General features: G+C 37.1%; 1 protein-coding gene across 2 annotated transcripts in view; it reads left to right on the top strand.

Annotated features, from left to right (window-relative positions):
• Positions 1 to 13386, top strand: part of LOC124545019 (NADPH oxidase 4-like) — a 202776-nt gene that overhangs the window by 99045 nt on the left and 90345 nt on the right. For both annotated transcript variants that reach the window (XM_047123798.1, XM_047123799.1), the window contains exons 4-5: positions 2681 to 2778; positions 13057 to 13084. In XM_047123798.1, coding sequence (XP_046979754.1) covers positions 2681 to 2778; positions 13057 to 13084 — 126 coding nt within the window. The remainder of the gene's footprint in view (positions 1 to 2680; positions 2779 to 13056; positions 13085 to 13386) is intronic.

A 13386-nucleotide genomic window follows, 5' to 3' on the forward strand; every position in this document is an offset into this window, starting at 1 on the left:
GGAGAGTTTTATGCTTAAAAACCACATGCAGTGGCAATTTTCACCCATCAGCTTTAATGCTCAATCACTTTGCACTGCAGCTTTACAGCACCACACGTATGTATTTGCACACTATGTCCCCCTGCATTATTTACTGTAGTGCTATTTGGCATATCAAAATAGACTGACATTCGGTCTCCATTCTCTACTTGGGAATGTAAATAAAAATTTTTGTGTTAAAGTTGGATCACATAACACTGAAAAGATATCAACCTGTTTTCATAAGCTTGAGGCAGTTTTTGCACAATTGTAGTTCTGTGATGAACAGATAAATCATTTCATTGCATAAATTGCTGAACCCACCCATATGAAACTTAAATTCCATTGGTGAAATAGTTCTTTCACATGCTATTTTGCAGCTTTCAATTTGAATCATTGTCTGCCTCAGTAACTGCAGTCAGCATGACAGATAGCTAAGTGAAGGAGGCTGGGTTCAATTCTTGGGTTGGAGATTTTCTCTGTTCGGAGACTGGGTGTTGTGTTGCCCTTATGTTTGTATCATCGTAATTGACATTCCACTATTGAGATGGCTGAATGGGCACATCCCAAAGCCAAGAAATTGGAAGAAAAGAAAAAGAAGTTGAATCATTTCAGTTGAATGGCATATCCACATTATGTGTTTCAAACTGCAAAATCAAGCTAGTCTTTTTCCACATCTGGATATTTGCACTTTTGTTGTCAAAATGAACATAAACTTTTCGAACTATTCAAAAGTTTTCTTCACTTGCACGCCAATGACAATTTTTTTTTCATCAACATGAAATCTTCATAGTTTCCCACTTTTTGAGTTCCTTTGCATAGCTGATAGTGTGAAGTTTAAATTTCACTGTGTAACTAATACATCTCTTTCCATCATCACTCACAAATCAAATGATCAGCTTTTCTCCCATCCTTATCTTCAATTTTCTTAGAGTGTCTTTTGAATAAGTTATGTCACCAGACCTCCCATTACATAAAACCTGCCCTGTTGTTGATGAGTCATCCTTTGTCATCAGGTAGTTGAAGAAGGGAGGAATAGAAGATAGAGTGAGATGTTGAGAACCACAAGGACCTAAAGCACACCATCATCGATTTTGAGATTGTAGTATGTATGCAAGCTCCTGATGCCCCCGGATCTCAGGGTTAACCAACTATGCCCACACTGCTGGCCCACATTCTATATATTAATTTTCAGGAAAATGTATCCCACCAATTTCTCTAATATTCATTTTCATATAGGTCCTAAGCACAAAACATAATACTCTTGCTCTGCACTGTTCAGTTGTCATGTAGGGTTGCAAACATACTTAAGTGTCTGGATCATGTATGCAGTAGTAATGCTTCGCAATTGTAAGTCAGTTTAGTAGTGTGGCCTATATTCAAGATTTACTTTTTACTATAATCTCATGTCAAAAGTTTATGAGCAGTCTATTTTCGCATGTGGCCTATGTTCATTTAAATATTGTGTAGCTGTCTAGTCTCATCACCTTCATTCTGTAAGAAGGAATATTTGGACATCGAAACTTGCAGTTCCGATGATCTGTTATTTCTCTTTTTATTTAAATACAAGCAAATTATTTTCTCTATCTTTAATTAATTTGATGAAATTGCTTGCATCTGTAACTTAATTTGCAGCCAACAGTTCAGTAGTGTGTCAAATAAAATTGGCAACCAGAAACAAACATTCTTTTTGTTAGTGTGCAGTGAGAAATAACTACTATTTTTGGACAAAAACTGGTTACACACAACTAAAAATTATCATCACATTCTCAAAAAAGGGAAGTGTGGAGTATCTACTTATAATTCAAAATAACTGCTATTAAAATGTTCCAGTTCTCCTTCAAATATCATTGCCATTGAGTTATATATCTGATATGTATTGAACAGTCAAAAAGTTTCTATTTGTGGGTGTTGCTGCAACATAAATGCAATGTAGTAAAACTCTGATGTGGGTATGTAAGCACTGATATGTAGGCAAGTGGCTAGTGTGGCGTTCATGTCTTTCCAACATATGTGCAGTAAATGCAGCAACATGCACTAAGGCAATGTTATTACCTAATGTGTCTAACAGGACCAATGTGCTGTTATTCTTTCCTTAGATCCTATAGGACAAATGCTAGTAGACATCCATCAGAGAAGAAAAGAATGTGTATGGGGCAGCATGTCTGCCAAAAACCTCCAATGTGGGATGGTGTGCCAAGTTCCATGCTGTAACTTCATAATAATGCTCAATGCAATATCACAAAAGTCGTAACATAGAAGTTGCACCAACTCAAGTGGGAGACACTTGAGCACCATCCCACCTCCCCTATAGTCCTGATCTCTCCCCATGTGATTATCATGCCTTTGGATCCTTAAAAATGGCCTTGAAGGGTCAACGATTTGTGTGAAACAAGGATGTGCTGTTGTTATGGAATCCTTATGCAGCAGCACATGGTGTTTTACCAAACAGGTAACCAGTCTTCAACCTGGTGCATCAAAGGGATGATTGCCTCAGTGCTCATGGTGATTTTGCCTGATAGGCATATCGATTCTGGACTATATGATCTTATAATGGAAACTTTTTAATTGCCCCTTATATCTATAGTACTTATGTAGTTAAAAGCAAAAAGTCATTGCAAGATAAAATACTTATGTTGAATTTCTTGATTTTTTTTTTCAGCTATACATACAGCTGCTCATGTTGCAAATGCAGTGAATTTCTCCAGATATTATTCTCACGATTTTCCCGAAATCAACTGGGCCAGTTATGAAGGACAGGTATGTCCATTCTTGTATAGTCTACAAGTGCTTCCTATGACAGAGCTCTCTTGTTTTATGCACATTTAGAATATCTTAAATACTCAAAAGGGTTTATTATGCTGATGATGAGGTAGTTAGAGACAGAGTACAGACATATATTGGATGAGAATGGAACAGGAAATCAGCAGGGCACTTATCAAATGAACCATAATGCCATTTGACGTGAATGATGCAGGTAAATCTGGATTGGCACATTGTGATTTGAAACCCAATTTTCCTATATATTAGTCCCAGTTCTTTACCAGTGTACTACCTTACTTTGTGTTATATTTTTAAGTTCTGAGTAGGAATAACTCATGATTAAAGTTTTTGTCTGATTTGAACAAATTACCATGATTGGGCATCAAAAATGTGTCACTACACAAATTAAAATAACAATGGCAACACTGTATTTTAATATTAGCACTGACAACCTTGAAGAGTGCAGAACACTATTCTGTCGTATACCATGAGTGTAAAGTGATCACAGAGCCATTGCTTGTCAGATTTTATGTTCAAAAGTTACCCAACTTAACCCTATTATAATTGTCATCATCATTATTTATCCATTATGATCAGGCCCAGGAGCCTGAACACAAGGCACCTCTTCCAGTATGTTGTTTCCTGTTCTCTGCTGCCAATCATCCTGTACACCAGCCTCCTTTATAGTCTACCTCTCCATTTGTTTCTTGTCCTACCTCATGACTTTTTTCTACAGTGAACAAAATCACAGTCTCACACAAGTCGCCAGTGTGTACGTGTGATTAACATGACTTTCCAAAACAAGACATTTGCTTTTCATTGGGTCTACTGTAAAAATTTCAATCCAGCAGACATGCTGTTCTACTGTATCTGCTACTTGTAATGCAAAGAGAATTTTCCTTAAGGTGTTGCCCTCAACATTTAAAAAAAAAAAAAAAAAAAAAAAAAAGAGCAAACTACCTAAGTATTATTTCTGTAACTTCACATACCACGTTTATACAGTATAAATAATTGTATCAGTTGCCTGAACATCTGAACTTTGAATTTTTTCAATAAACTATACAACCAAAGCAGATGGCAGGCTGCTTAAGAACAATTTCCAACTTGGATTTTTTCATTGTTTTGTCCAGCATGATGTGAAAACTGAACACCAGCAACCATAAATTTATCACAAGAGCTTCATCTAGTTCAGTTAAATTTTGCTTACACACTCACTGGTCATACTGGACTCGAGAGTCCATTACCGCAGCAATGTATTTTCGCCATCTGTCCCTGTCTTGGGCTATTTCCTTCCATTCACCTTCAATATCTATGCTCCTCAAATCAGCCTTCACATTGTCCTCTCATCTATGCCTCAGTCTGCCCACAGGACATTTTCCCCTCTAAGTAGGGCACTAAATGTTGCTTAAAACATGTAAATGATTTAATAGTAAATTTAACAACAACTCATCAAACAGTAAAGGTGATGAGTTGTTATACTTACTTGTAAATTATTTACATTCTGCTTGAACTTTCCATTGCCGTGTTTCCTGAGGACATATCTTTGTATTATTTTGTTTTGATAATTGCACAAAAAGTATTTGTATTCACAGTTATGTTCTGCTTTTCACTTAAAGTATAGCTCTGTATAGAATTTAACACTGATTCATTCTACTTGAATGATTTTATGCTGTGTAATAAAAATAATTGACAGAATACTTTTGGGATGCTATATAATCTTTAATTTTATGACTGACATTTGTGTGATGTGTGTGTAAGGGGTGTGTTTTCAGAATACTCTGCAAAGAAAGCTTTCAGCTGCACATCATGTAATGTGTAACACAAATTCCTGTATTTTGTTATGTGAAAATGTAAAGAATTAGCAGAAAAAGATGAAAACAGACTTCAGATATTGTTGTGATGTACACACAGATAAATGTGATGAGCTCTGAATGAGACACTTTCCGCAACTTTATGCCAACATGAGCTACAGCACATTATTGTGGTGCATGAATGTTGAGGTGAAAGGACTTGACATGTTGTGCAGAGAGATCTCTGAGGCATGCTTTTGATCAGTATTCAGGAACTTAAGATAATCTTTCACACCTTATATCATTGTTTGGGTTTGAACCTCTAACAACAGCCATATTTGCACACTAAATTCTTTCACGCCCTACCTATTAACATCCTAGTATTTGGAACACACCTTTCAGGGGGAGAAGGGGAGGGGATGTTGGATCACATCATTTGTAGAGAAATCTGTGATTGTATGTGTGAATGACCCTGTTGTCAGATGGACTTGCAGCATTTCTTGGTGGGTTTTCCTAGTGTGGGTAGCTAGTTGTTAGGACGCCAGCTTTCACTACATTTGTTATGTGCCATAGGATTCTCATGCAGGGTGGTCAGAAACAATCTGAAAAGCTTGTATGGTTGTTGCAGGGTAGATTGTGCTGAGAATTTTTTAATGACTCCAGCTTAATACTACTGCATGTGCATATTACAGCTGCCATTTTAACATGTTTTTCCCGTAAGTTCACTAGTTTCTCTAAGGCTTGCAAGATTGGTAATTGTACTGCTCAGTTAATGGTGGACCCATTCTTTAGTGTGTACTTTAACTGATAGGCAGGTGTCCCATCAATCATTATTACCACTCCTGATCCTGTTAAGTTCTCTGAATGACACCCATCAGTATAAATCTCCATAGGATGTTCCTTGAGTTTGTAATTTTCTTCTAAAGGTACTGTACTTTCTGGATGGAGCCACTGTTTGTAATCTAATGCAGTGTCTATAGACTGGGTGGTGGGTTCAATTTTTGTAATTTTATATTCTTCAGCTATTCCAGAATGAGATTTTCACTCTGCAGCGGACTGTGTGCTGATATGAAACTTCCTGGCAGATTAAAACTGTGTGCCGGGCCGAGACTCAAACTCGGGACCTTTGCCTTTCTTCAGCTATTGCCTGCAGTTTAATAATTATCAGTTTAAGACCTGTCAGAATGCACAATGCTTCAGTAGACATGGTTATGCAAGCATTGGTAGTCTTTATGTTGATCAAGCACTGCATTCTATGAATTTTCATGCAGCTATATTTTCCTTTTAGTGAGTCCATCCAAACAGGAGCTGCATGTACCAATACGCCTTTGTAAATAATTTTCATTGCTGCTGAACGAAGTCCCCAATTGAGCCTTGCTGATTTAGATAAAGAATGAATAAGTTTCATGCATTTTTCAGTCATGTATTGTTTATATCGGTTGAACAGAAATTTAGAATCAATAATTATACCCAAGTATTTTAATCATTCTACTTGTTGCAAAATATTACTGGTTAGAATGATACCAACTGTTGCTTTGTCTGTATGTCTTCCCCTTGTTATTAGCATTACTTTCGATTTTTGCTCATTAAAATGGATTTTGTTGTTTTGGGCCCAAGCTGTGATTTTTTCCATTTCTCTATTGCAGAGCTCCTCAGCAATAATGACAGTATCTGCTTTGATGAACACAGTCTGAAGATGCTATCATTTTTAAGTTTGCTGTGTAATCCAAATTAAGCAGAGAATTATACTGTATATTACAGAAACCTGGGCCATCACAAGATACCTGTGGGCATCCTTTCATCACCTTCTTTTCTAGTTTGATGCTGTTACCAGCACTGCTATTCTATCACTGAAATAATTTTTTACTAGGTTATATAAGTTCTAGGACATTCAGAGTCTAGTAGCACTTTAAGGATGCTGGGCCACCAAGCTGCGTCAAAAGCTCCCTGAGCATCAAGACTGACCATTATTATACAGGGTGAGTCGCTAACTATTGCCACCTAGAATAACTCCGAAAGTATGATAGTAGCTGAAAAGTTTGTGGGACAAATGTTGCATGGGACAATGGGGGCCATAATATGAAGTTGGTTTTTTGTTGCTGTGTGGGGTTGCATTAAAGATATGAAGGTCAGCTTTGTTTTTTTAAATGGGATGCTATAGTTTGGTACTTATTTTCTGATAGTGGCTATCAAGACAAATCCAATGATGTGTAACAGTAAGGTCTTTGAAGGTCAGCGAAGGTAAAAAAAGATGGCATGAACGTCCATTTAGAGAAGGTGTCCAAACTGATGACAAATGGTGTCAATGCAGTGCTGCAGTCTTCTTATCATGGATTGAGTGGTAATCCTTATCACTTTAGCATTTAACGAAGCACATGCCCTGACAGCTCTATCTCGTATATCGTGCAAATAGTAAATATTCGTCGAACATGGCATATCCTTCTAACATCCCATTGACATGTAAACACCATTTGATGGTTCCACAATACAACACTAAGAGGAATGGTAAGACGAGTATCATTTAATCAAGTGAATGTGAATGATGTATTCCTTTGAAGAACAAGTTGATATGCTTCTCATTTTTGGAGAATGCCAAAGAAGTTCAGTGACAATTAGAGACTTATGCACTGAAAGATATCCTCAACGTACTCACTCTACATGTTGTTCATTTAAATAAGTGTATGATAAATTGAGAACAGCTGGATCTTTAATACATTGGAAACCTATCCAGCAAAGGAAAGTTACCAACGAGGAAATGGAAATTGGTACTTTTGCCACTGTGGTTCGAGATCATTGTGTTAGTTGTGTCAACTCGCAAGGGAATCTGGCATTAGCCAGAGCAGTGTTGTTCATGTTCTGCATCACCATAAATATCATCCATACCATATCAGTCTCCACCAAGAATTAACTGGTACAGATTGTTGTTTCGCATTGAATTCTGCCGATGGGCTCAACTTCAGATTCAGAGGGATGACACATTTATTAATTTGATTTTATTTACTGACGAGGCTACATTCATGAACCATGGAAATGTTAATTTGCATAACATGCATTATTGGGCAATTGAAAATCCATGGTGACTGCAGCAAGTTGCACACCAAAAACCATGGTCAGTGAATGTATGGTGTGGGATTCTGGAGGACAGAATTATAGGCCCCTATTTCATTGAAGGAAATCTTAATGGTAGGAAGTACATCACATTCCTGCAAGAAACATTATGTCTGTTATTGGAAGAAATACCTTTAGGAACAAGGAACAGAATATGGTATCAACACGATGGGTGTCCAGCACATTTTTTACTGATGGCTAGAAATGAGTTGCAGAGACAATTCCCAAATCATTGGATTGGACGCGGAGGGGATGTGTCATGTCCGGCTCATTCGCCAGACTTGGCACCTCTGGATTTTTTTTTGTGGGATTCGTAAAAGATATTGTTTATACAGTAATTCCAACTACACCTAACCATATGCGAGAGAGAATTGTCGTAGCATGTGCTTCGATAAATGCTGATGTGATAAGGAATACCACTTAACCCATGATAAGAAGATTGCAGCACTGCATTGACACCTATGGTCATCACTTCGAACACTTTCTGTAAATGCACGTTCATGCCACCTTTGTGACCTTCATTGACCTTCAAAGACCTTACTGTTACACATCACTGGACTCGTCTCAATAGCCGCTATCAGAAAATAAGTACCAAACTATAGCATCTCATTTAAAAAAACAAAGTTGACCTTCATATCTCTGAAGTGACCCCACCTAGCAACAGAAAACCAACGTCTTATAATGGCCCCCATTGTCCCATGCAACTTTTGTCCCACAAACATTTCAGCTCCTATCATACTGTCAGAGTTATTCTAGATGGCAATAGTTAGTGACACACCCCATATACTGTCCTTGTGATATGCTATCCTGTATGAAGTTCATAAGAGCCGACAGTGCATCAACTGTCCCTTTCTTTGGAGTAAGTCCATACTGATTGCTTAGGAGATGCTTAGAGAAGACAAGGTGCATAATTCTGTTAATTAACAGCTTTTCCAATACTTTTTCTTCCATATACAGAAGACTACTGAGACGAAATTTGGACACTTCCATGCAGTTTTCTTTGCCAGCTTTGAGAGTGGTTACTATTTTAGCTCTTTTCCATGATCTTGGAAAGCAGCCATTCTTTAGGCAACTGCAGTAAGATAGTTGGGGAAAAATGCTGTACAGTTGATAAAGGATCTTACTAATAACACCATTTTACCAGGAGTCTTGTTTTCAGGCAAGTTCATTATTAATTCCTCTACAGTATTTCTATCTGTGTGAAAGCTACATCATCTACCATTCTGCCGGGTCATAGCATTTGGAATCATATTAGTTTATGGTATTCTGTGTCTTGAATTTGATCATTGTCAGGCACAAAGTATTTTAGCATATAGATGGCAGTTCTGGTTACATCTGTATAACAATAAATTTGTTAGTTTGGATTATGCTTTCAGCACATGCCGTTTGGACACACTCCAATGCTAAAAGTAATAATATTATGGTTGGAACAATTCCCTTCTTCAGCACAAGTCCATAGGCTTTGCTTTGGCAGTAGATAAGAGGTGGCCATAGTTAAATCATTATTGCTCTTTCTGTTACTATTTTCAAAAGTTGGTCTGTGATTCCCCTCATTCACTACGTATAGACCAGAGGAAGCCAAAAATATCCTTTCCTCCGGAGTTTGTTACTGTCTGATGCCACATGCTAGATCTTGCATTGCTATCCATATCAATTACTAAACCAACTCCTTTATTGTAGATCATCATATCATTTTTCTCACGTCATATTTGATGGGTTTTGTGATATCTAAGTACATGCAAGATATGAAAAATCACAAATTTTCTTTTACTATTTCTGCAAATACTGCATCTTTGATGAATAAGTGGCTAATCATTACAGGATCAATATCTTTGTTGGCTATCAGTACTGCAGCCCTTTTCCTTGTCACCTGCAATAAATATCTTGCAGCTTCTAGTGATTCCATCTACATTTTGTTGATAACAATATGGTTGTTGTATGAAAGCAATGTCAGTCTGATATTGCACAATAAGCTGCATTAGGTTAGCTGTTGCAGCTCTGGAGCATTGTAGGTTTATTTGTATGCACTTGATTTTGCTTTTGTAGAGACCAAGTTGTTTGACTTGTATTTGGTTTTACCATTAATGATAATCAATGTTCTGTTTGCATTGTGTACTATTTATTTTGGACGTATCCACGCTACTGCATTGTTCTTGCTCGAACATGGAGGTGACAAACACACATTTGATTTAGTGGCTGTTTCTCTTTTAATCGCACTTAAGAATCACTGTAGGTGATGATGTTCTTTGGTTTTTGCAAGTTGTTTATCAATTAATTGTTGCAAAGGTACAAAATCTGTAGTGTACTGCTTTGGAATCAAAAGTAATATTTTCTGATTTCTTGTTGCTTTTATACAGGCTTTGAATTCTTTTGAAGACATGAGGTAATCTTTATGGATATTTTCTGACGGGGGCTCATTTCTCATTTGATGATACTGATGAATCATATTTGGATTCTGCATCTATCATGTTGTCGTTTTGTTGTGGTGCACCAGATGCAGGTAGTGTTTCAGTAGTAGCTGTTGCACCTGATGCTATGTGAGCTTTAGTATTAGATTCATCAGTCATGCTAAATTCAGATAATTCATTAGTTTCCATAGGAAGGACATTGACAGTTTCTCTTGACAGATTTTTAATCTGGTGTTCATTGGAAGAAATATTGTTCTTACTGATGACTAAACTGTTGAAAGTATTGGAACTACTTCTCATACTTTGCAGTAGAAGAATCAGATGTATGTTGCACTTTTCCAGACTGTGAGGGACGCTGAGGAATTTTTGGAGCTGGTTCTTCTACCAATGGTACAGACTTTTGTGTAGTAGCATTGTGTGCAAGAGCAGGAAATTCGCTTTCACCATTTGGAATAGTCAGTAACTGTGAGAAATCTTCCTTGATATGACCAACACCTTTGCAATGATGACATACAATGTCATCCATGGTAATATACTCATTGAAATGATTTCCTTCATAGGCGATGTGTACAGTGGATGGTACTTTGCTTAAATCGTCTAATACGTATGAGCAGTGCGATAAAATGATTTTGTTTGAGAGTATCCCTGAACCCTGGTTGGAATATCTCTGACATGCCCAAGTACACATCCCCATTTAGACATTTTGTTAACTATTACAGCATTACTAATAAATGGAAATACATTAGAAAAGACAACTTGTGTATTGGCTTTTTTTAAATGCCTTACTGGTGTCATTATCTCTTTAAACACACAAATCACACTCTTACACTAATCTATCTACATTTTCTACAGTTCTTGTAAAAATACAAAAGTTGGCTCTACGTATGTGAGAGCAATGCTAAATATTGATGCCATAAATTGTCTCTTACCGGTTTTACAGTCATCTATTACTGTATTGGGAACATTGTTGATGATGACAGCTTTTCCTGGCGAGGTCATGTAGTTGGTAAACATAGAAACTGCTGTTTTGCTGGAGCAGCTAGCGTTTGTTGAGATGATTCAGTTGTGGAAGCTTCAATAGTGCACCCATTTCCAAGCATGTTCACAGCTTCGGTGTTGACAACTCACTGAAGTGCAGCGCTGTGATCATTTAAAGGAGCTTGCCATACCAATGGAGCTGCCCTATTTAACTCGATTACACAGGAGCTGTATGCTCTGTGCTAAAATGAATTAGATGACAGTGACTTTAGTGCAGTAGACTAGAACACAATCAAGTTTATGAAGTGTAACAGTTGTTTTAAGCCAGTATTTGGAAGACTTCTGCAACAGCAGACAGACACTGTGTTTACGTTCATTGCTAGTCAAAGATCCTGCTTTGTAAGTATTATTATAATCCATTTATTGACTAACAATATGAGCCTCTGACTACCAATCCATTCAGTAAAAACTGCACAGCAATAATGTGTTCTACGTCACACTATTTGCAGTTCAAATTTTAGGTGAATCACCCTGTGGTGCGCATGTGTGTTATCTCTCTCTCTCTCTCTCTCTCTCTCTCTCTCTCTCTCTCTCTCTCTCTCTCTCTCTCTCTCTCTCTCTCCAATAGTATACAAAAACACGTTTATTCAAATGCATTGTTGTGTCAAACTTTCAAAGGAATCAATGAAAAACTTTTGGAAATTTAAGATTTTGTACTAATGAACATTTATATCTATGTAAATAAAATCATAAATGGTAATTTGTTCAAAATCTTTCATCTCTGAAACTTCATCAGTTGTGTTCAAATTATGACATTACATTGCATGTGAATATGTGCTTATTTTTATGTACTAATTGAAGTGACATATAATACATATAGAGGGGAAATGTTGTTGCCAAAAGTCTCTAAAAGTGCCTGACTGATTTATTACTTCAGATTTTTACACAGTACTCTGATGAACATTCAGATGGATATAGGCTATATACTTTTAATATGTGTAATATATAGATATGTGTTTAATATATAAAGGGGAAACATTATTACCAAAAATTTAAAAAAGTTCTTGACCTATTTACTTCAATTTTTACAAATTTCTATAATACATGTATGAACACATGTAGGCTCTCTTTCTCTCTCTCTCTCTCTCTCTCTCTCTCTCTCTCTCTCTCAACATTGTTAGCAAACAGCAAAATTATTGTAATTGGTTTATTATAAATAATAATTAACATGGCTCAAAGAGAGGGGGAGAATAGGAAATGAACAGAGGGGTGAGAGCAAATGTACATAGGAAGCAGGGTGATGAGATGGATAGAGAGAGGCTGGAAAGAGAGGGGCATGAGAAAGATGGACACAGAAAGGGGGGAGGAGACAATGGAGAGAGAGGGGGGAGCAGCAGATGGAGAGGGGGAGGAGAAAATGAACAGAGAAAGGGAGAGGAGGTGATGGACAGAGATGGGGGAGTGGGGGAGAGGTGGGGCAAAAGACAATGAAGAGAGAGGCAGGAGGAGAAGATTGACAGAGAGGGGGGGAGGAGGAGATGGACACAGACAGAGGAGAGAAGGAGATTAGGATGTATATCCAATTCCCATACAGGTTAGAAATATGTGCTTTCTCTTTTTTTTCTTTTCCATTTAACTACACTGAGCCACAGTAAGGCTGGGAGCGGGTAGTAATAAAATAGATTTGTGGGGAGTAAATATGCAGACATATGTATTTGGTATTAAATTGTTTTCGTAGGTTGAGGCGAAAGTCAACAAGAAATACAGAATATAGAGATTTCTACTTAAGGAAGCATTAACGATATTGAGTTTCATCTAATTATGGCAGTTTGTAAAGAAGCATGAATGAAATTCAATTTCATATAATTATGGCACTTTTTCTTTCAAATAATAGTGATAATGATTGGTATGCTTAAACTCTATGCATGAAAGAATTGAATTGTATACATTCTGCATTCTTGTTCTAACAATGTTTTATTTTTAACTTCCAGGCCCCTTTGGCAATGATACTCACATCAGGTAAGAAACATTTAATCTGTTTACTTTCTTATGCACCCCCACAATTTTGCCCATGTATGCATTCAACACATACATTGCACATATCCCCTTCCCCTCTCACTATGAACACCTCTGTCTTCCTCATCTCTAGGTGCAGGGGATGTGGAGTATTTATTTGTTTGAATCTGTAATTGTTAATGAAATGATGTGAACTTGATTTGAAATGACATGTTGAGAAAATTGTGCTACGTTGGTGGCCATTGTTTTGATTTTGTGGTCGGTATTGTTTCACAGTTGAAAACTGTTCGAAGTGGAAGGATTTC

Source organism: Schistocerca americana, chromosome 8 (assembly GCF_021461395.2).
Source record: "Schistocerca americana isolate TAMUIC-IGC-003095 chromosome 8, iqSchAmer2.1, whole genome shotgun sequence".
Taxonomy (NCBI): Eukaryota; Metazoa; Arthropoda; class Insecta; order Orthoptera; family Acrididae; genus Schistocerca; species Schistocerca americana.